Source organism: Sphaerodactylus townsendi, linkage group LG09 (assembly GCF_021028975.2).
Source record: "Sphaerodactylus townsendi isolate TG3544 linkage group LG09, MPM_Stown_v2.3, whole genome shotgun sequence".
Taxonomy (NCBI): Eukaryota; Metazoa; Chordata; class Lepidosauria; order Squamata; family Sphaerodactylidae; genus Sphaerodactylus; species Sphaerodactylus townsendi.
Genome location: NC_059433.1, coordinates 64461298 through 64475560, shown reverse-complemented (window position 1 = coordinate 64475560; position 14263 = coordinate 64461298). Strand labels below are relative to the sequence as shown.

The 14263-nt window shown below is 47.8% G+C and overlaps 1 protein-coding gene across 2 annotated transcripts in view; it reads right to left on the bottom strand.

Annotated features, from left to right (window-relative positions):
- TSNARE1 (t-SNARE domain containing 1) overlaps window positions 1-14263 on the bottom strand; it is a 149257-nt gene that overhangs the window by 49897 nt on the left and 85097 nt on the right. For both annotated transcript variants that reach the window (XM_048507934.1, XM_048507935.1), the window contains exon 3: window positions 12123-12238. In XM_048507934.1, coding sequence (XP_048363891.1) covers window positions 12143-12238 — 96 coding nt within the window. In that variant the 3' untranslated portion in view covers window positions 12123-12142. The remainder of the gene's footprint in view (window positions 1-12122; window positions 12239-14263) is intronic.

Here is a 14263-nt window from a genome sequence, read left to right as displayed (position 1 = left end):
GCCCCATTGGAGCAGGGCGGGCGCTTTCATGGTGGCCGGTGAGGCCGAGCCGCCGGCTTCATCCTTGCCCACCCTGCAGGCAACAGGGCAGGTGCATCCATGCACTTCTCAGAATGAGCAGAGTAAAAGGTAAAAAAAACCCCCCTATATATATAGTGTTATCTTTATTTTAAATGTCAAAAATTATTTGCGGCTCCAAGTGTTTTCTTTTCCCGCGGAAAACGGGTCCAAATGGCTCTTTGAGTGTTAAAGGTTCCCTACCCCTGTGTTAAGCCCTTAACACCTTGTTTAAGGTAACTGCAATGTTGTTGGGAACTAGTGGGAAGGGAGTTTATTTTTTTGCTATATTGTAAATGTTAGAATTTATTGTTTCAGGGTTTTTTTGTATGTACATGGTGAGAGTTTTCTGGGAACCTTCACCATCTTGAATCCCGTTCACCATCTTGAATCCCGCTGAAGTCTTCAAAACCAACCACCAGCAAAGAAGAACTGGACTTGGCAATATCAGTAGACTGTAAACATAAGGACTTGAAAATGCAAACTTAACAGGACTGTAAAGTGTAAATGTTAAATGTTTTTAACGTGTTATTTGTTAAGAGAAGTAAACTGTTTTGTTTAAATTTAGTTCTTTGCAACTCCTTCCGAGTACTGCCCCACAGAACCCACAGAATGAGGTTACAAATACACACAAACATACTGTGATTGGCTGAAAGGCACATCAATTAATCGGCTTCCTGATCGCCACTGTGGCAGGATTGCTATTTGCTGGGAGGGGGGACTGTTGGGGAGGGCTTTAGCTTTTGCAGGTGCTGCTTATCTGTTTCTCTGGCCTTGGAGCTCTGTGGTTGGGATGTACTCTTGGACGGGACTCTTCCTACTGTCTTGGTTCACATACAGGGGTGGGGATTTGCTACAACATATTATCAACAGTTTTGGCGCCCTGTTGCCAGAACTGTCTTCTGTTGTCTTTCTCATGTTTTCAATAAAATCCTTGAACTCATCAAGTGAGTTATTGATCGAATGAAGAAATTGACACACTACCGAACAGGAAGCAAGCCAACCTTGAGTTGTTCAAGCATCTCTAGACCATTCTCGAGTGCACGAAACAATGCTTTTAACCTGCACAGGTCTCTGGGAGCAGGTAGCAGTAAACATGGAAATGTTACAAATTTCACAGCATTTGCAGACAAAAAAAATGCAGGAAAAAATGGTGATAGAAGTTAGACAGGTAATTTTTTTCTCATGCCTCCTTCACAGTGGTGGGATCCAAAGTTTTTAGTGACAGGTTTCCATGGTGATGGGATTCAAACAGTGGCGTAGCGCCAATGGGGATGGGCGGGGCACGACGGGGGCATGGCCAGGCATTCCGGGGATGGGGCATTAATAATTTCTCTGTTACTGTAAAAAACTCTTACTGTTAAAAAAAGTTCCTAATTTCTAGCTGGTATCATTCTGTTCATAATTTAAACTCATCATAGCAAGTCCTATCGTCTACTGCCAACAGAAACAACGACTTCTCCTCTAATTGACTGCCTGTCAAATACTTAATACTTTCAAATACTTAATTTTGTTTCTAGAAATCAAAAGAAGGATGCTTTCCTTAAACAAGGAACTTTGCCATCTTTCTAAAACATGTTTTTAAAACAGCCCAACAGGGAGAATTATCCCGTTTTCTACCTTCGCTTACCAGCCACATAGGAGACAACAGGACTTTGTGATATTTGGACCTAATGGAATTTCTAACGGAAAAGCAGACCCCATTAGTAACCCGCTCTCGGCACGCACAAATAATTAGTAACCCACTCTTGGGAACTGGTGAGAACCTGCTGGATCCCACCTTCATACTGATTTTTTCATGAACTCTGTGCCTTTCTTCATGCCCTAAGTAAGAGGGGTAGTTGCTGATAAGAAACCCCCTACCGATTTAGAAACCCCCTACCGATAAGAACCCCCCTACCAACTTATTATCAACAGTTTTGGCGCCATTTTGCCAGAACTGTCTTCTGTTGCCTTTCTCATGTCTTCAATAAAATACTTGAACCCATCAAGTGAGTTATTGTTCGAACGAGGAAATTGACACACTACTAAACAGGAAGTAAGCCAACCTTGAGTTGTTCAAGCATCTCTAGACCATTCTCGAGTGCATGAAATAATGCTTTTAACCTGCAGGTAGTAGTTAACATGGAAATGATACAAATTTCACAGCATTTGCAGACCAAAAAAAAGCAGGAAAAATGGTGATCGAAGTTAAGACAGGTAATTTCTTTCTCATGCCTCCTTCATACTGATATTTTTCATTAACTCTGTGCCTTTCTTCATGCCCTAAGTAAGAGGGGTAGTTGCTGATAAGAAACCCCCCTACCGATTTAGATACATAAATGGCATATGCTGATGCTATGACGGCAGGGGATCTCTGCAGTGAGACTTGGGAAGGATAAATGCTTCACACAGCATTCGATCAGGATCTGTGCGATGGATGTGGAGGAGCAGCGGAAGCCAGAAAGGATGGGCTACTGGCAATGTGGAAATTTAGCCTGCTTCGGAACTGTGGATTTGAGCCGAGCAGCTTTCAAGCATCCCAGCTCCTTTCCCAAGAGGCAAGTCAGAATGAAGATCTCTGAGCTCTTATATCTCAGTCAGAAGTTGTCGAGAAGAAGTCAGGATGCAAAGAACCAAAGCAAAATGAGACCAGCTTTGTTAGAGCAGAAGGGAAAATACTTAGAGATGGAGAAAATAGCCTCTGCAAGGAGAGGGAGACCCAAGGCAGGGGCGTAATGAGGCAAACTGGAGCCCTGGGCAAAACCTGAGTTAGATGCCCCCCCCCATGGGCAGCCACTCCACCACGACCAAATTTTTTTTTGCACCAGGACATTGGTGCCTGCAGGGGGTGCATTTTTAGACATATCAGCACCAAAGTTTCAGTGTATCATCAGGAAACTGCCTTATGCTACCCCCCAGGTTTGGTGAGGTTTGGTTCAAGGAGTCAAAAGTTATGGACTCCCAAAGGGAGTGCCCCATCCCCCATTGTTTCCAATGGGAGCGAACAGGAGATGGGGCTACAGTTTTGAGGGTCCATAACTTTGGCCCCCCTGAACAAAACTGCACCAAACCTGGGGGGTATCATCAGGGAAGTCTACTGATGAGATCCTGAAAGTTTTGAGACTGTGCCTTCAGAAATGTGCCCCCCCCCCGCCTGCAACCCCCATTGACAGCAATACAGAAAACTCAATGCAGAACAAAGATTCTTGGGCACATTTCTGGAATGTTCCTGCAGGGGGCGCATTTTTGGACGTATTGGCACCAAAATTTCAGGGTATCATCTGGAAACTGTCCTTATGGGACCCCCCCCCCCAAGTTTGGTGCAGTTTGGTTTAGGGAGTCCAAAGTTATGAACCCTCAAAGGGGGTGCCCCAGCCCCCAAGGTGAGAGGAATGGACTCTACAAGGGAAGTTTGGCTCTCAGTTTGCAGAACCTAAACAGGGCTGACAACGAGACGTGGTTTGTTTATTTATTTATTTGCTATATTTTTAGACCGCCCTCCCCCGGGGGCTCAGGACGGTGTGCATCGATTTAAACTCTCAATAAAAACAGCATATAATAGTTAAAATTAGCAACTAACAGATTAATATAACTAATGATGGCGACTTCCCCCCCCCTCTCCACCCTGTCCCACAGGAAATCTGGATGATATGAGGATCCGATGGCTAATCCGGCTGGCCAAAACTCAGCAGATCCCGCAGGGCCCTGATCTCCTTAGGGACCCTGTTCCACCAGGTGGGGGTCAGGCTTTTGTAGAGGCCAGTCAGATCCGTTTTGGGGCCAGGGATCTCCAGCAGGTACTCCTCCGAAGAACGGAGGGACCTAGCGGGGCAATACAGAGAGACGCGTCCTTCAGATATGTAGGTCCAATGCCGTTCTGGAGAACAGTGATTCATAGGGAGGAGAAGTCCTTGAAGGGGGGGGGGGTAGTCCTTGAAGTCACATTATCAATAAATAAGAATCACAATGAGAATGTTTTCGAAAAGTGTGGGGTTATGGCTCTCTGGGAGAGCACTAATTTTGAGTACGGATGATCCCAAGTTCAATTAATGGATTTCAGGTGGCAGAGATTGATCAAGTAAACTTGAGGAGCTGCTGCCGGTCAGAGTTGAAAATAGGACAGCGCAGTGGCGAAGCCACCAGGGGACAGGGGGTGCGCGACGCACCGGGCGCACCTTTTCTAGTCACATGGGGCGGAAAACCCCCCCTCCCCCCGTGCCCCCCTGCGGCGCCCCCCCGTGGCACCCCCTTGCAGCTCATCGGGCGCGAGATTATTCCAACTTACTTTTAGGGATGGAGCAGGTTAGAAGCTTGCCAGCACAGCCTGGTGGGAACTACATTTCCCAGGGGCTCCTGGGAAATGTAGTTCCCACCAGGCCCAGGCAACGCAGGCAGGCTTCCGGCCTTCTTCTCCGGCCTGCTCCTTTCCTAAAAGTAAGTGGGGGGGTGCATGGGGGGGCGCCATGGGGGAGCACAAAAGCCAGAGGGTGCACCGGGCGCACTCTGGTCTAGCTACGCCTCTGGGACAGCGTGGTGTAGTGGTTGTGAGAGAAAGGTGGAAAATACATTCAAACTCTTCTTCGTCTTCTACATAAATTATCATCTGTCTCAGTATGGCTTCTTCACAGGGTCATGTAACAGAATGTAATTAGGTTCACTCTCCTGTATTAGTACAAGAGAAGTGTTCCTTGTTGGAACTGACTTCAATTGGGCAAATCTGGCTCAGTCATTTCAGATGTCCATATCAGGGCTCCCCGGTCTTTAGCAGTCAAGCACATGACCTTGCCGCTTTATAAAAGTATCATAGGTGGGGATCTAAAATAAATAAATAAAGTCTCTGTACGGCTTCTCCGTTCGGCTGAGGCCAACTTACTGGTGGTCCCTGGCCCCTCAATGATGCGGCTGGCCTCCACGCGGGCCAGGGCCTTTACGGCTCTGGCCCCGGCCTGGTGGAACGCTCTCCCTCCGGCTGTCCGGGCCCTGCGGGACCTTGGTGAGTTCCGCAGGGCCTGTAAGACAGAGCTGTTCCGCCGGGCCTTTGGAGGTACCGGCTGCTGATGTGGTGCCCCCCCCCGTTTGGCTCCTTGTTTGGTCCTCGTTTGACCCTGACATCTGGGTCACTGGTCATCTACCGAGGCCCTCATGCCTCCCTCTGGGGGGGGGGGAGGAAATTTTGAAATTAGGATGTTGGACCCACTCTTATTTTCATTTTCCTGATAATTATTAATTATTGATGCTTTAAATATTTTAACTATTTTGTACTGTTGCTTTTGTTTGCTGTGCACCGCCCAGAGCCCTTCGGGGATGGGGCTGTATAAAAGCCTCAGAAATAAATAAATAAATAAAAAGAGAAGGGAATGGAACGGAACCAGAGACTTGGGAACTTACCCGTTCTCTTGAACCTCCAGTGAAAAGCTTTTTCATTTGAATCAGGGCAGCTAATCACAAATCTGAACTTACAAAGACCCCCCGCTCTTTCTGAAAAGCTGGGTAGGTGCTGTGAAAGTACTGGCAGTTGGCATTATACCCTTGGGCGTTATGTTGGCGAACCATAATGATCCTCTGAAGATGCCAGCCACAGATGCAGGCGAAACGTCAGGAGAAAATGTTACTAGAACATGGCCACACAGTCCGGAAACCCCACAACACCCCAGTGATTCTGGCCATGAAAGCCTTCGACAAAACCTTGTTCTACACCAGTGATGGCGAACCTATGGCACGGGTGCCAGAGGTGGCACTCGATGCCCTCTCTGTGGGCACGCGCATACAGAGTTCGTCATGTGGGGAGTGGAAAATCACCCCCCCCCCCCACACACACATCTAGTTTGGCCTGGGCCACTGAGCACGATGTGCGCGCATGGCGGTGAGAAGGGAGGACTCGGCTAGTGAGCCTGGTGCCTGTGCTCCGGGTGGCTGCTGCCAGAGGAGGGGGTGCAGAGGAGGTAGAGATGCTAGAGAGGCACAGAGCAGTGTGCACAGGACTTGCTGGAGGCTAGAGCAGGCTGGCCCCTGCTCAAGCAGGTGGGGTGGAGGAAGAGGGAGCCAACCGTTTTTTCTAAACTAAAACTTCAGCATTCAGGTTAAATTGCCGGGTTGGCACTTTGCGATAAATAAGTGGGGTTTGGGTTGCAATTTGGGCACTCGGTCTCAAAAAGGTTCGCCATCACTGTTCTACACGCGTCCAATTTTCATGAATTAACGAGGTTGTAGGTGTGCCTACACTGTGAACCGTGAACCAGGCATATGCGGATTTTTTTAAAAAACTTTTGTTTTAAAAACAAATTAAAAATAGATAGTACAGTTACAATGAGAAGGAATTATTCAGATCGACGTTGGAATGCATCCGATAGCTACAGCACCAGCTTGAACTAACTCTGGAAATAAAGAGGATGGATTTGCACGTCCCCGGCTGAAATCTCAAAGGGACTTCTGTATTTTACAATCAGAGCGAATTTAAACTTAACACAAGAGATTTCCAGAGGCTAGTCATAAAAAAAGCTCTGCTTGCTGCAAAAAGGGGATGGATGGCGATGAAGGGAAATGAATTTTAAAAAGGAACCAAGAGGATATGAAACTTTTGAAAAGTGCATTTGCAATTTCCCCTCCCTGTTGGCCTGGGGCGGGTTCTCTGTCATAAGGGGGCCAAGCTTACTGGCCAATGCGGTGTTCGTTTCTGTCCGGTGATTGGCAGCTGGTAAATATGACCAGGTCCCTCTGGCTCCAACGGGGGAAATGGCTCTGCAGTCTGGCCCGCTCTCTCACCCACTCAGCAACGTACGAGGCGGAGGTAAAAAAACAGAGAGCCAATAAGCAAAACTGGCCCCGTGGCATCAATTTGCAAAGCAAGAGCAATTCCACGGAACGGGGCTGGCCGTGTTCTGCCCTTATTTACAACGTTCGTTAGTCTGAATTATGGCTCCGTTCAACATCTCCTCGCAGATGGGAATCGCCGAGGCTGGGGCAGTGCATTACCATCCGTCCTCCTGAAGAGAAGTGGGTCGGGGAAGGGAGTCGCAAACAGATGGAATTCGCCACGCTGCTAGAAACAGGATGCTCCGTCTTTCGGCCTGAGGCATACCAAAGGAGAAGCGCGAAAGAGCAACGGGGTTAGAACCGCAGCCCGCACACCTGACGTTTGCCAGTGGGGAATTGCGGCACGGGAAAGGGTCGCAAATCTGCCAAGGCAAAGCAGTTTGCCAGGTCTTGGAGGGCCATTTCTTTCATCCATGGGGCTGGCACTGGTGTAATGCCCATTGGGCAAGGTGGGCAGCTGCCCAGGGCATCACCTTGTGGGGGGCATCAAAATGCTGGGTTCGTTTTGGGGTATTTTAGTGGTTTTCCATTTTTGGCCTGCAGGGGGTGCAGTTTTTAGGCTAGCGGCACCAAAAATTTCAGCGCGTATCATCAGGAGACTGTCCTTATGCTGCCCCCCCAAGTTTGGTGAGGTTTGGTTCAGGGAGTCCAAGGTTATGGACTCCCAAAGGGGGTGCCCCTATCCCCCATTGTTTCCAATGGGAGCTAATAGGAGATGGGGGCTACAGTTTTGAGGGTCCATAATTGGGGCTCCCCTTGAACCAACCTTGCAATTCAAACTTGGGGTATCATTAGGGCAGTCTCCTGATGATATGCTGATGTTTTGGTGCTGCTATGTCTAAAAATGCACCCCCTGCAGGTACCAATGTCCTGGTGCAAAAAAAAATTTGGTCGTGGTGGAGTGGCCGCCCATGGGGGGGGGGGGCTTCCAACTCAGGTTTTGCCCAGGGCTACAATTTGCCCGGGGCTGCCTCGTTATGCCCCTGGGGGCTGGCCTGCTCTTGGTAGGTTGTGCAGATGAGACAAGGTGAAGATGCTGTATGCCGAATCAGGCCGTTTATCTGTCTTGCTCCAAAACTGAGCAATTGATTCTCCTTCTTCCTACAGCAAGTGATTAAAGTGCGAATTTGCTGCCAGGGGATTTAGCAATAGCCACAGACTTGGACAGCTTTAAAAGGGGATTAGACAAATTCATGGAGGAGAGGTCTATCGGTGACTACCAAACGTGGTGACTAAAGAAGAACCTCCACAGTCAGAGGCAGTCAACCTCTGAATCCCAGTGCCAACCTCTGAATCTCTGTGTTGCTGATTAGCAGTGTTTATTGATAAGCTCAGAGAACCAAATGTGGTCTTTGCCATCCCCTTTATCCCTGTTGCCAGTCCCCCCTCCTGTTTTCCCAAGAAGTTCAAAATAAAGAGTTTGCAGAGTCAAGGCACCTCAAGATCGGCAACAGATAGTGATAGAGAGCCACCTGGCATCCTGCCCCCACGGAACAATGGAAACTACAACATATCTCATGAGACCAGGGTGTCAGGGGGAAGCCTAGTTATCTACAGAGCATGTGAAGCCATAAAGTAAAGATTAAGGAAAGAATGCCTTAGACGGCAGTGGTAACATAAAGCAGACTGGTTACATGTATCTTGTAGCAGCATTGATATACAGTTTCAAGCACTTACATTGGAGAAAAAGAGTAGAAGAAGAGTTGGATTTTTATCCCCCCTTTCTCTCCTATGAATAGACTCAAAGGAGCCGACAAACTCCTTTCCCTTCTCCCCCCCACCCCCACAACAAACACCCTGTGAGGTGGGTGGGGCTGAGAGAGCTCAGAAGAACTGAGACTAGCCCAAGGTCACCCAGCTGGCGTGTGTGGGAGTGCACAGGCTAATATGAATTCCCCAGATAAGCCTCCACAGCTCAAGCGGCAGAGCGGGGAATCAAACCCGGTTCCTCCAGATTAGAGTATACCTGCTCTTCACCACTACGCCACTGTTGGAGTTAAACTGTATCTTAGTCATCTAGATAGCATCCCCTGACTGTCAGGGTTTTCGAAGACGTTAAAATCCAGTATAAAAGCTGTATGGATCTGGGTTGGGAACCTAAAGACTGGTATCCTGGAGCTGTGGAGCTTTCCCCTCTTTAATTTTACCACATGCATCACTGGGGATGTCTTTCGGATGTCAACATTTTAATCATTATAAATTAACCTTAGCGATCACCGTGGTTAAAAAGCTGCATGAGCCACATTTTAGCTTTCACTCTAACAAAGAAGACTTTACGCATCTCAAGGTTGCTACTGCATCCTGCCAAAAACAAGAATCAGGCTGTGCCTGAAGGAATAAATATATCGACGCCTTGCCAATCTTTCGGGGAACAATTACCCATCCAGTTTAACAGCTTCTGCCGTTCTAGTCTCAGATGCCTCTCTAGGTCACTCCTGCAAGGATGAAGGAGCCGGATCAAACATCTCCAGGAGTGATTCTAGGGCTCTTTTTTGACTCTTCAAAGTTGCGCCAGGGGAGAAAGCGGCTTGCTCGAAAGAGAGGGGGTTGCACAGAAGCGGCAAGGGACTCTCAATATCCCGCACATCTGGCCCCTCTCTGTTCACTGAGGTGAAGAATCAGTCCTACATTATGGACTGCAGTGGTCTCAACTGTACTTTAGACAAATTATCGCTAAGGAAAGTCGAGCACCGTGAGAGGTTTTCTTGGTTCGGTTTGATGAGCAATTGGTTCAGTTCTGATTTTTTGAAATGTTCCTTGGGATGGAAGGAAGAGGTTAGTCTCCTAGCACACAGGTTAAATGCCCACAGAAGTGGTGAGCAAACCTCCGGGACAGTTCACCAAATCAAGGCGGAAACTAGACGTGAGAAGCAGTAAAGCAGAGAAGACTCCTAGCAAGTAACAGGTTGCAGATGCACATAACCAACTGAGAGTCATTTCAGGACCAAGGAGAGCTCCTGAGACGCACAACATTGGAGCTGGAACTAGACCTGGGTAACTTTTCTAGGTAATTTTTGGGTTTCGGGAAAAAAAAGAAAGAAAAATTCAAGAAGATATGGACTCTTTTTCATGAATACATGATGAAATACCAATAAATTGTATCGCACCAATAAACGGAAATAATTAGACTGTTCATAGCAATTAGAACAGAATAATTAGAAACCAGAATAGAAGAATGGTAATGGAATATATATCCCTGTTTCATTTAGTTGCTCCTCTTTTTCTATTATTATTTTTTGGTATTATAAGAATTACATATTTGATACAGAATTAAAAATTACCAGAAATATGAGAACGCTGCCTCAACTTAGAAGAAGAAGAAGAAGAAGAAGAAGAAGAAGAAGAAGAAGAAGAAGAAGAAGAAGAAGAAGAAGAAGAAGAAGAAGAAGAAGAAGAAGAAGAAGAAGAAGAAGAGGAAGAAGAGGAGTAGTAGTAGTTTGGATTTATATCCCCCCTTTCTCTCCTGCAGGAGACTCAAAGGGGCTTACAATCTCCTTGCCCTTCCCCCCTCACAACAAACTCCAACAAACGCCACTACGAACTACTCTATGGGTGATGCAAAGTCATCTGCAATAAAATTTGGAGAAATGTTTATATTTCTTATTAGCTAATTAGTTTTTGTCTTTTGTACATTTGTGCATTTGTTTTTGTTTTTCCTTTTCTATGTCGGTAGTGAAGAATGTTATATCTGTAACTTCACTATTTTGATTTTATTTCTTAAAATTAATTTTAAAAAATGAATTTTAACCTAAGGAAAGTGAACATGGAGAACTTATTCTCCCCTCTGGGTAATATGTTCAGGATGGAGACAAGGAATTCTTCTTTTTTGGTGAAAAGTGCTGGGAAGTTGCAGCAAAGTTATGATGACCCCGTAGGGTTTTCGAGGAAATAAATGAAAACAGGTGGCTTGCCATTGCTGGCCTCTATGCAGGGACTCTGGACTTCAGGTACTAACCGGGGACTCTGGCCCTTTCCGCATGGGCAGTAAAGAGCTAAAAAGCAGTGTTCCGGGGGGGGGGGGGGGGCGCACGGCTTCTGCTGCTGCATCACAGCAGTGCTGGCCTCGCAACCCCCGAGCGGAGCAAAGACGCTGCTTCCGAACCTCGCTCCCCCAGCAAGGTTTTTCGGAAGCAGCGGCTTCCAACCGCTGCCGTGCGAACAGGAGCTGCTGGAAGGTGCCATTTCTCCCGTACCATCCCATAACGCTTACCTCATCTCCTTGCTTCCGGCTCGTCGCAGAGGCCAGGGGCACGCCCCCTGGCCTGCGACTCCAGAGCCGTCACTCCAGCCTACGGGGGCGTGTCTCCTGGCCTCTGCGACGAGCTAGAAGCCAGGAGACGAGGTAAGCATTCAGCAACGACGCAGCCTGTGTGAAGGCTACGCCACTGCCTGCCACCCTCCCGGGACCGTCCATGCGAACGGTCCCGGGTGTGTGTGTTGGCATTGTATATGCCGACGCACCCCCGCACCGTTGCGGTGTGGAAAGGGCCTCTGAGATTTAATACGATTCAATACGATGCTTAGGCTGTTTCTGCATGGGCCAAAACCACCGGTGTCGGCTCGATAAAAACGCTGTTTGGAGGGGAAACTTCACAAATTGAGGCAGCCCCAATCTTTCCCCCGCAAAATGGTGTTCTGCTGCCTCGCTCACCGAACGAGGCTTTTAGAAAACAGCGGCTTCCACCCAGTGCCGAGTGAACAGCACCGGATGTAAGGCGCCATTTTTTGGTCCTCTGCTTTTGTTTTTAAAACTTACCTCCTCTTCCTGCGTCGCTCCACAGGGATGAGGGGATACACCTCCTGCCCTCCAGTGTGTTGCTAGGGCCACGTGTGTGTGTGTGTGTGTGTGTGTGTGTGTGTGTGTGTGTGTGTGTGTCCCCATGTCCTGATGGAGCGACACAGGAAGAGGAAGTACGTTTTAAAAACAAAAGTGGCATGCCTTGTGCAGAGGCGCTGTTGCGGAGGTGCAGGAGCGCTGGGGCAGCCAGTCCACAAGGGTATGACACCAGTCTGGTGCTGGTGTCGTGTACACCAGCACTCCAGCGCTCCCAGGGCCTGTGTAGAAACGGCCTTCGATTCTGAGATTTAATACGATTCAGGCCATACGTCTGAAATCTATTTCATCCCGTTTTTCAACAATGCTGTTGGTCTAACGAGATCGACTAATGGGGACTGAGATGTTTTCGTCAATGGTGCTCCCCTTGGACCATTCAATTCTATTATCTTCTACGCGCAACCCACAGTTAGAAAAATTCACACAAAGGGTTTACCTGTGAACACCTCGGCAGGTTCAGCGCTTGACAGAGACTGTGATGATAATGACAATGACCAGGAGGACGACCAGCCCCGCTGAGATGAAACAGCACTTCATCTTTCTGGCTCGTCGCTGAAAGACGAAACAAAACAAGAATAGAATCAAGACAGGGTTTGGGGGTTGGCTTGCCAAAAAGGCTTGGTGACGGGATAATGAATAACATTCCGTATCTGGCGTGATCTGAGATCCACTTCACAAGTTTAGATAAATAAGGGGAGAAAGAAGACGTGAGGCTCAAGCATCTTGGAGTTGGCAAAGGATAATCCTGTTTCTGAAATGTATCCGGGACCATTGTGGTTCTCTTGCAAAGGCTGTTTTTCTGCTTCATTTGTAAATGTGAAGCCCTTCTCCAAACCTGTCAACAGCTCGAGTGCTGTCCTAATGCAGAACCCATCTCCAGGGTCACGTCGTTCACTTCAAAACAGTCTTGAGAGCTACCATTTTAAGAAGTTTGGAGAGGGTGCTCCAGCAGCTGCTCACAAGGACTACAGACTGGAGAGCCAGCGTGGTGTAGTGGTCAAGAGCAGGTGTGCACTACTCTGGAGAACTGGGTTTGACTCTCCGCTCTGCCACTTGAGCTGTGGAGGCTTAACTGGGGAACCAGATTAGCTTGTGCACTCCAACACATGTTAGCTGGGTGACCTTGGGCTAGTCACAGTTCTTTGGCGCTCTCTCAGTCCCACCCCCACCTCTTTGTTGTGGGGGGGGGGGAGGGAAGGGAAATTGTAAGCCCCTTTGAGTCTCCTTACAGGAGAGAAAGGGGGATATGTATGTATGTATGTATGTATGTATGTATGTATGTATGTATGTATGTATGTATGTATGTATGTATGTATGTATGTATGTATGTATGTATGTATTATTGGGTTTTTATACCGCCCTCCCCCGGAAGGCTCAGGGCGGTGTACAAATAAACATATACAGACAGGGGAAAGTTAAAACCAGTACAAATATAGAAGAAGAAGAAGAAGAAGAAGAAGAAGAAGAAGAAGAAGAAGAAGAAGAAGAAGAAGAAGAAGAAGAAGAAGAAGAAGAAGAAGAAGAAGAAGAAGAAGAAGAAGAAGAAGAAGAAGAGGAGGAGGAGTTTGGATTTATATCCCCCCTTTCTTTCCTGCAGGAGACTCAAAGGGGCTTACAAACTCCTTTCCCTTCCCCTCTCACAACAAACATGATCTCTTAATACATGATACATGATCTCTTAATACAAGCCCTGTCTCCTTATTAAAACCAATAACAGCAATACAGCCAGTATCCAAGAACTAAAACCGACCCCCCCCCCCGGGAAACCCAAAAGGTCCCCACTAAAATGGGCCACATAATTAAAACAAACAGAGAACAAGGGGAGGAGACCGGGGGCACCCGGCGGAACAGCTCAGTCTTACAGGCCTTGCGGAACTCACCAAGGTCCCGCAGGGCCCAGACAGATGGAGGGAGGCCAGCATCATAGAGGGGCCAGGGACAACCAGCAAATTGGCCTCTGCTGAACACAGAGACCGAGCTGGGACATGCAGGGTAAGATGGTCTCGAAGGTACAAAGGTCCCAACCCATGTAAAGCCTTAAAGGTTAACACCAACACCTTGAAGATGACTGGGAACTCAACTGGGATATAAATCCAAAAGAGGAACTTCAAAACCAAATATTTACCCCAACCCACCCACCCACTGTTTTCCAATAGTCCATTTGCGCTTGATGAAATCAAACATGTAAGAAGAAGAAGAAGAAGAGTTGGATTTATATCCCCCCTTTCTCTCCTGTAGGAGACTCAAAGGGGCTTACAAACTCCTTCCCCTTCCCCTCGCACAACAAACACCCTGTGAGGTAGGTGGGGCTGAGAGAGCTCCGAGAAGCTGTGACTAGCCCAAGGTCACCCAGCTGGCGTGTGTGGGAGTGCACAGGCTAATCTGAATTCCCCAGATAAGCCTCCACAGCTCAAGTGGCACAGCGGGGAATCAAACCTGGTTCCTCCAGATTAGAATGCACCTGCTCTTAACCACTGCGCCACTGCTGTACCCCATCGTTCCTGATAAAAGAGACAAGAGGAGAAGCTACGGAAAGAACTGGGCCGGGCAACCTTTTATAATATGTACAAATCACAA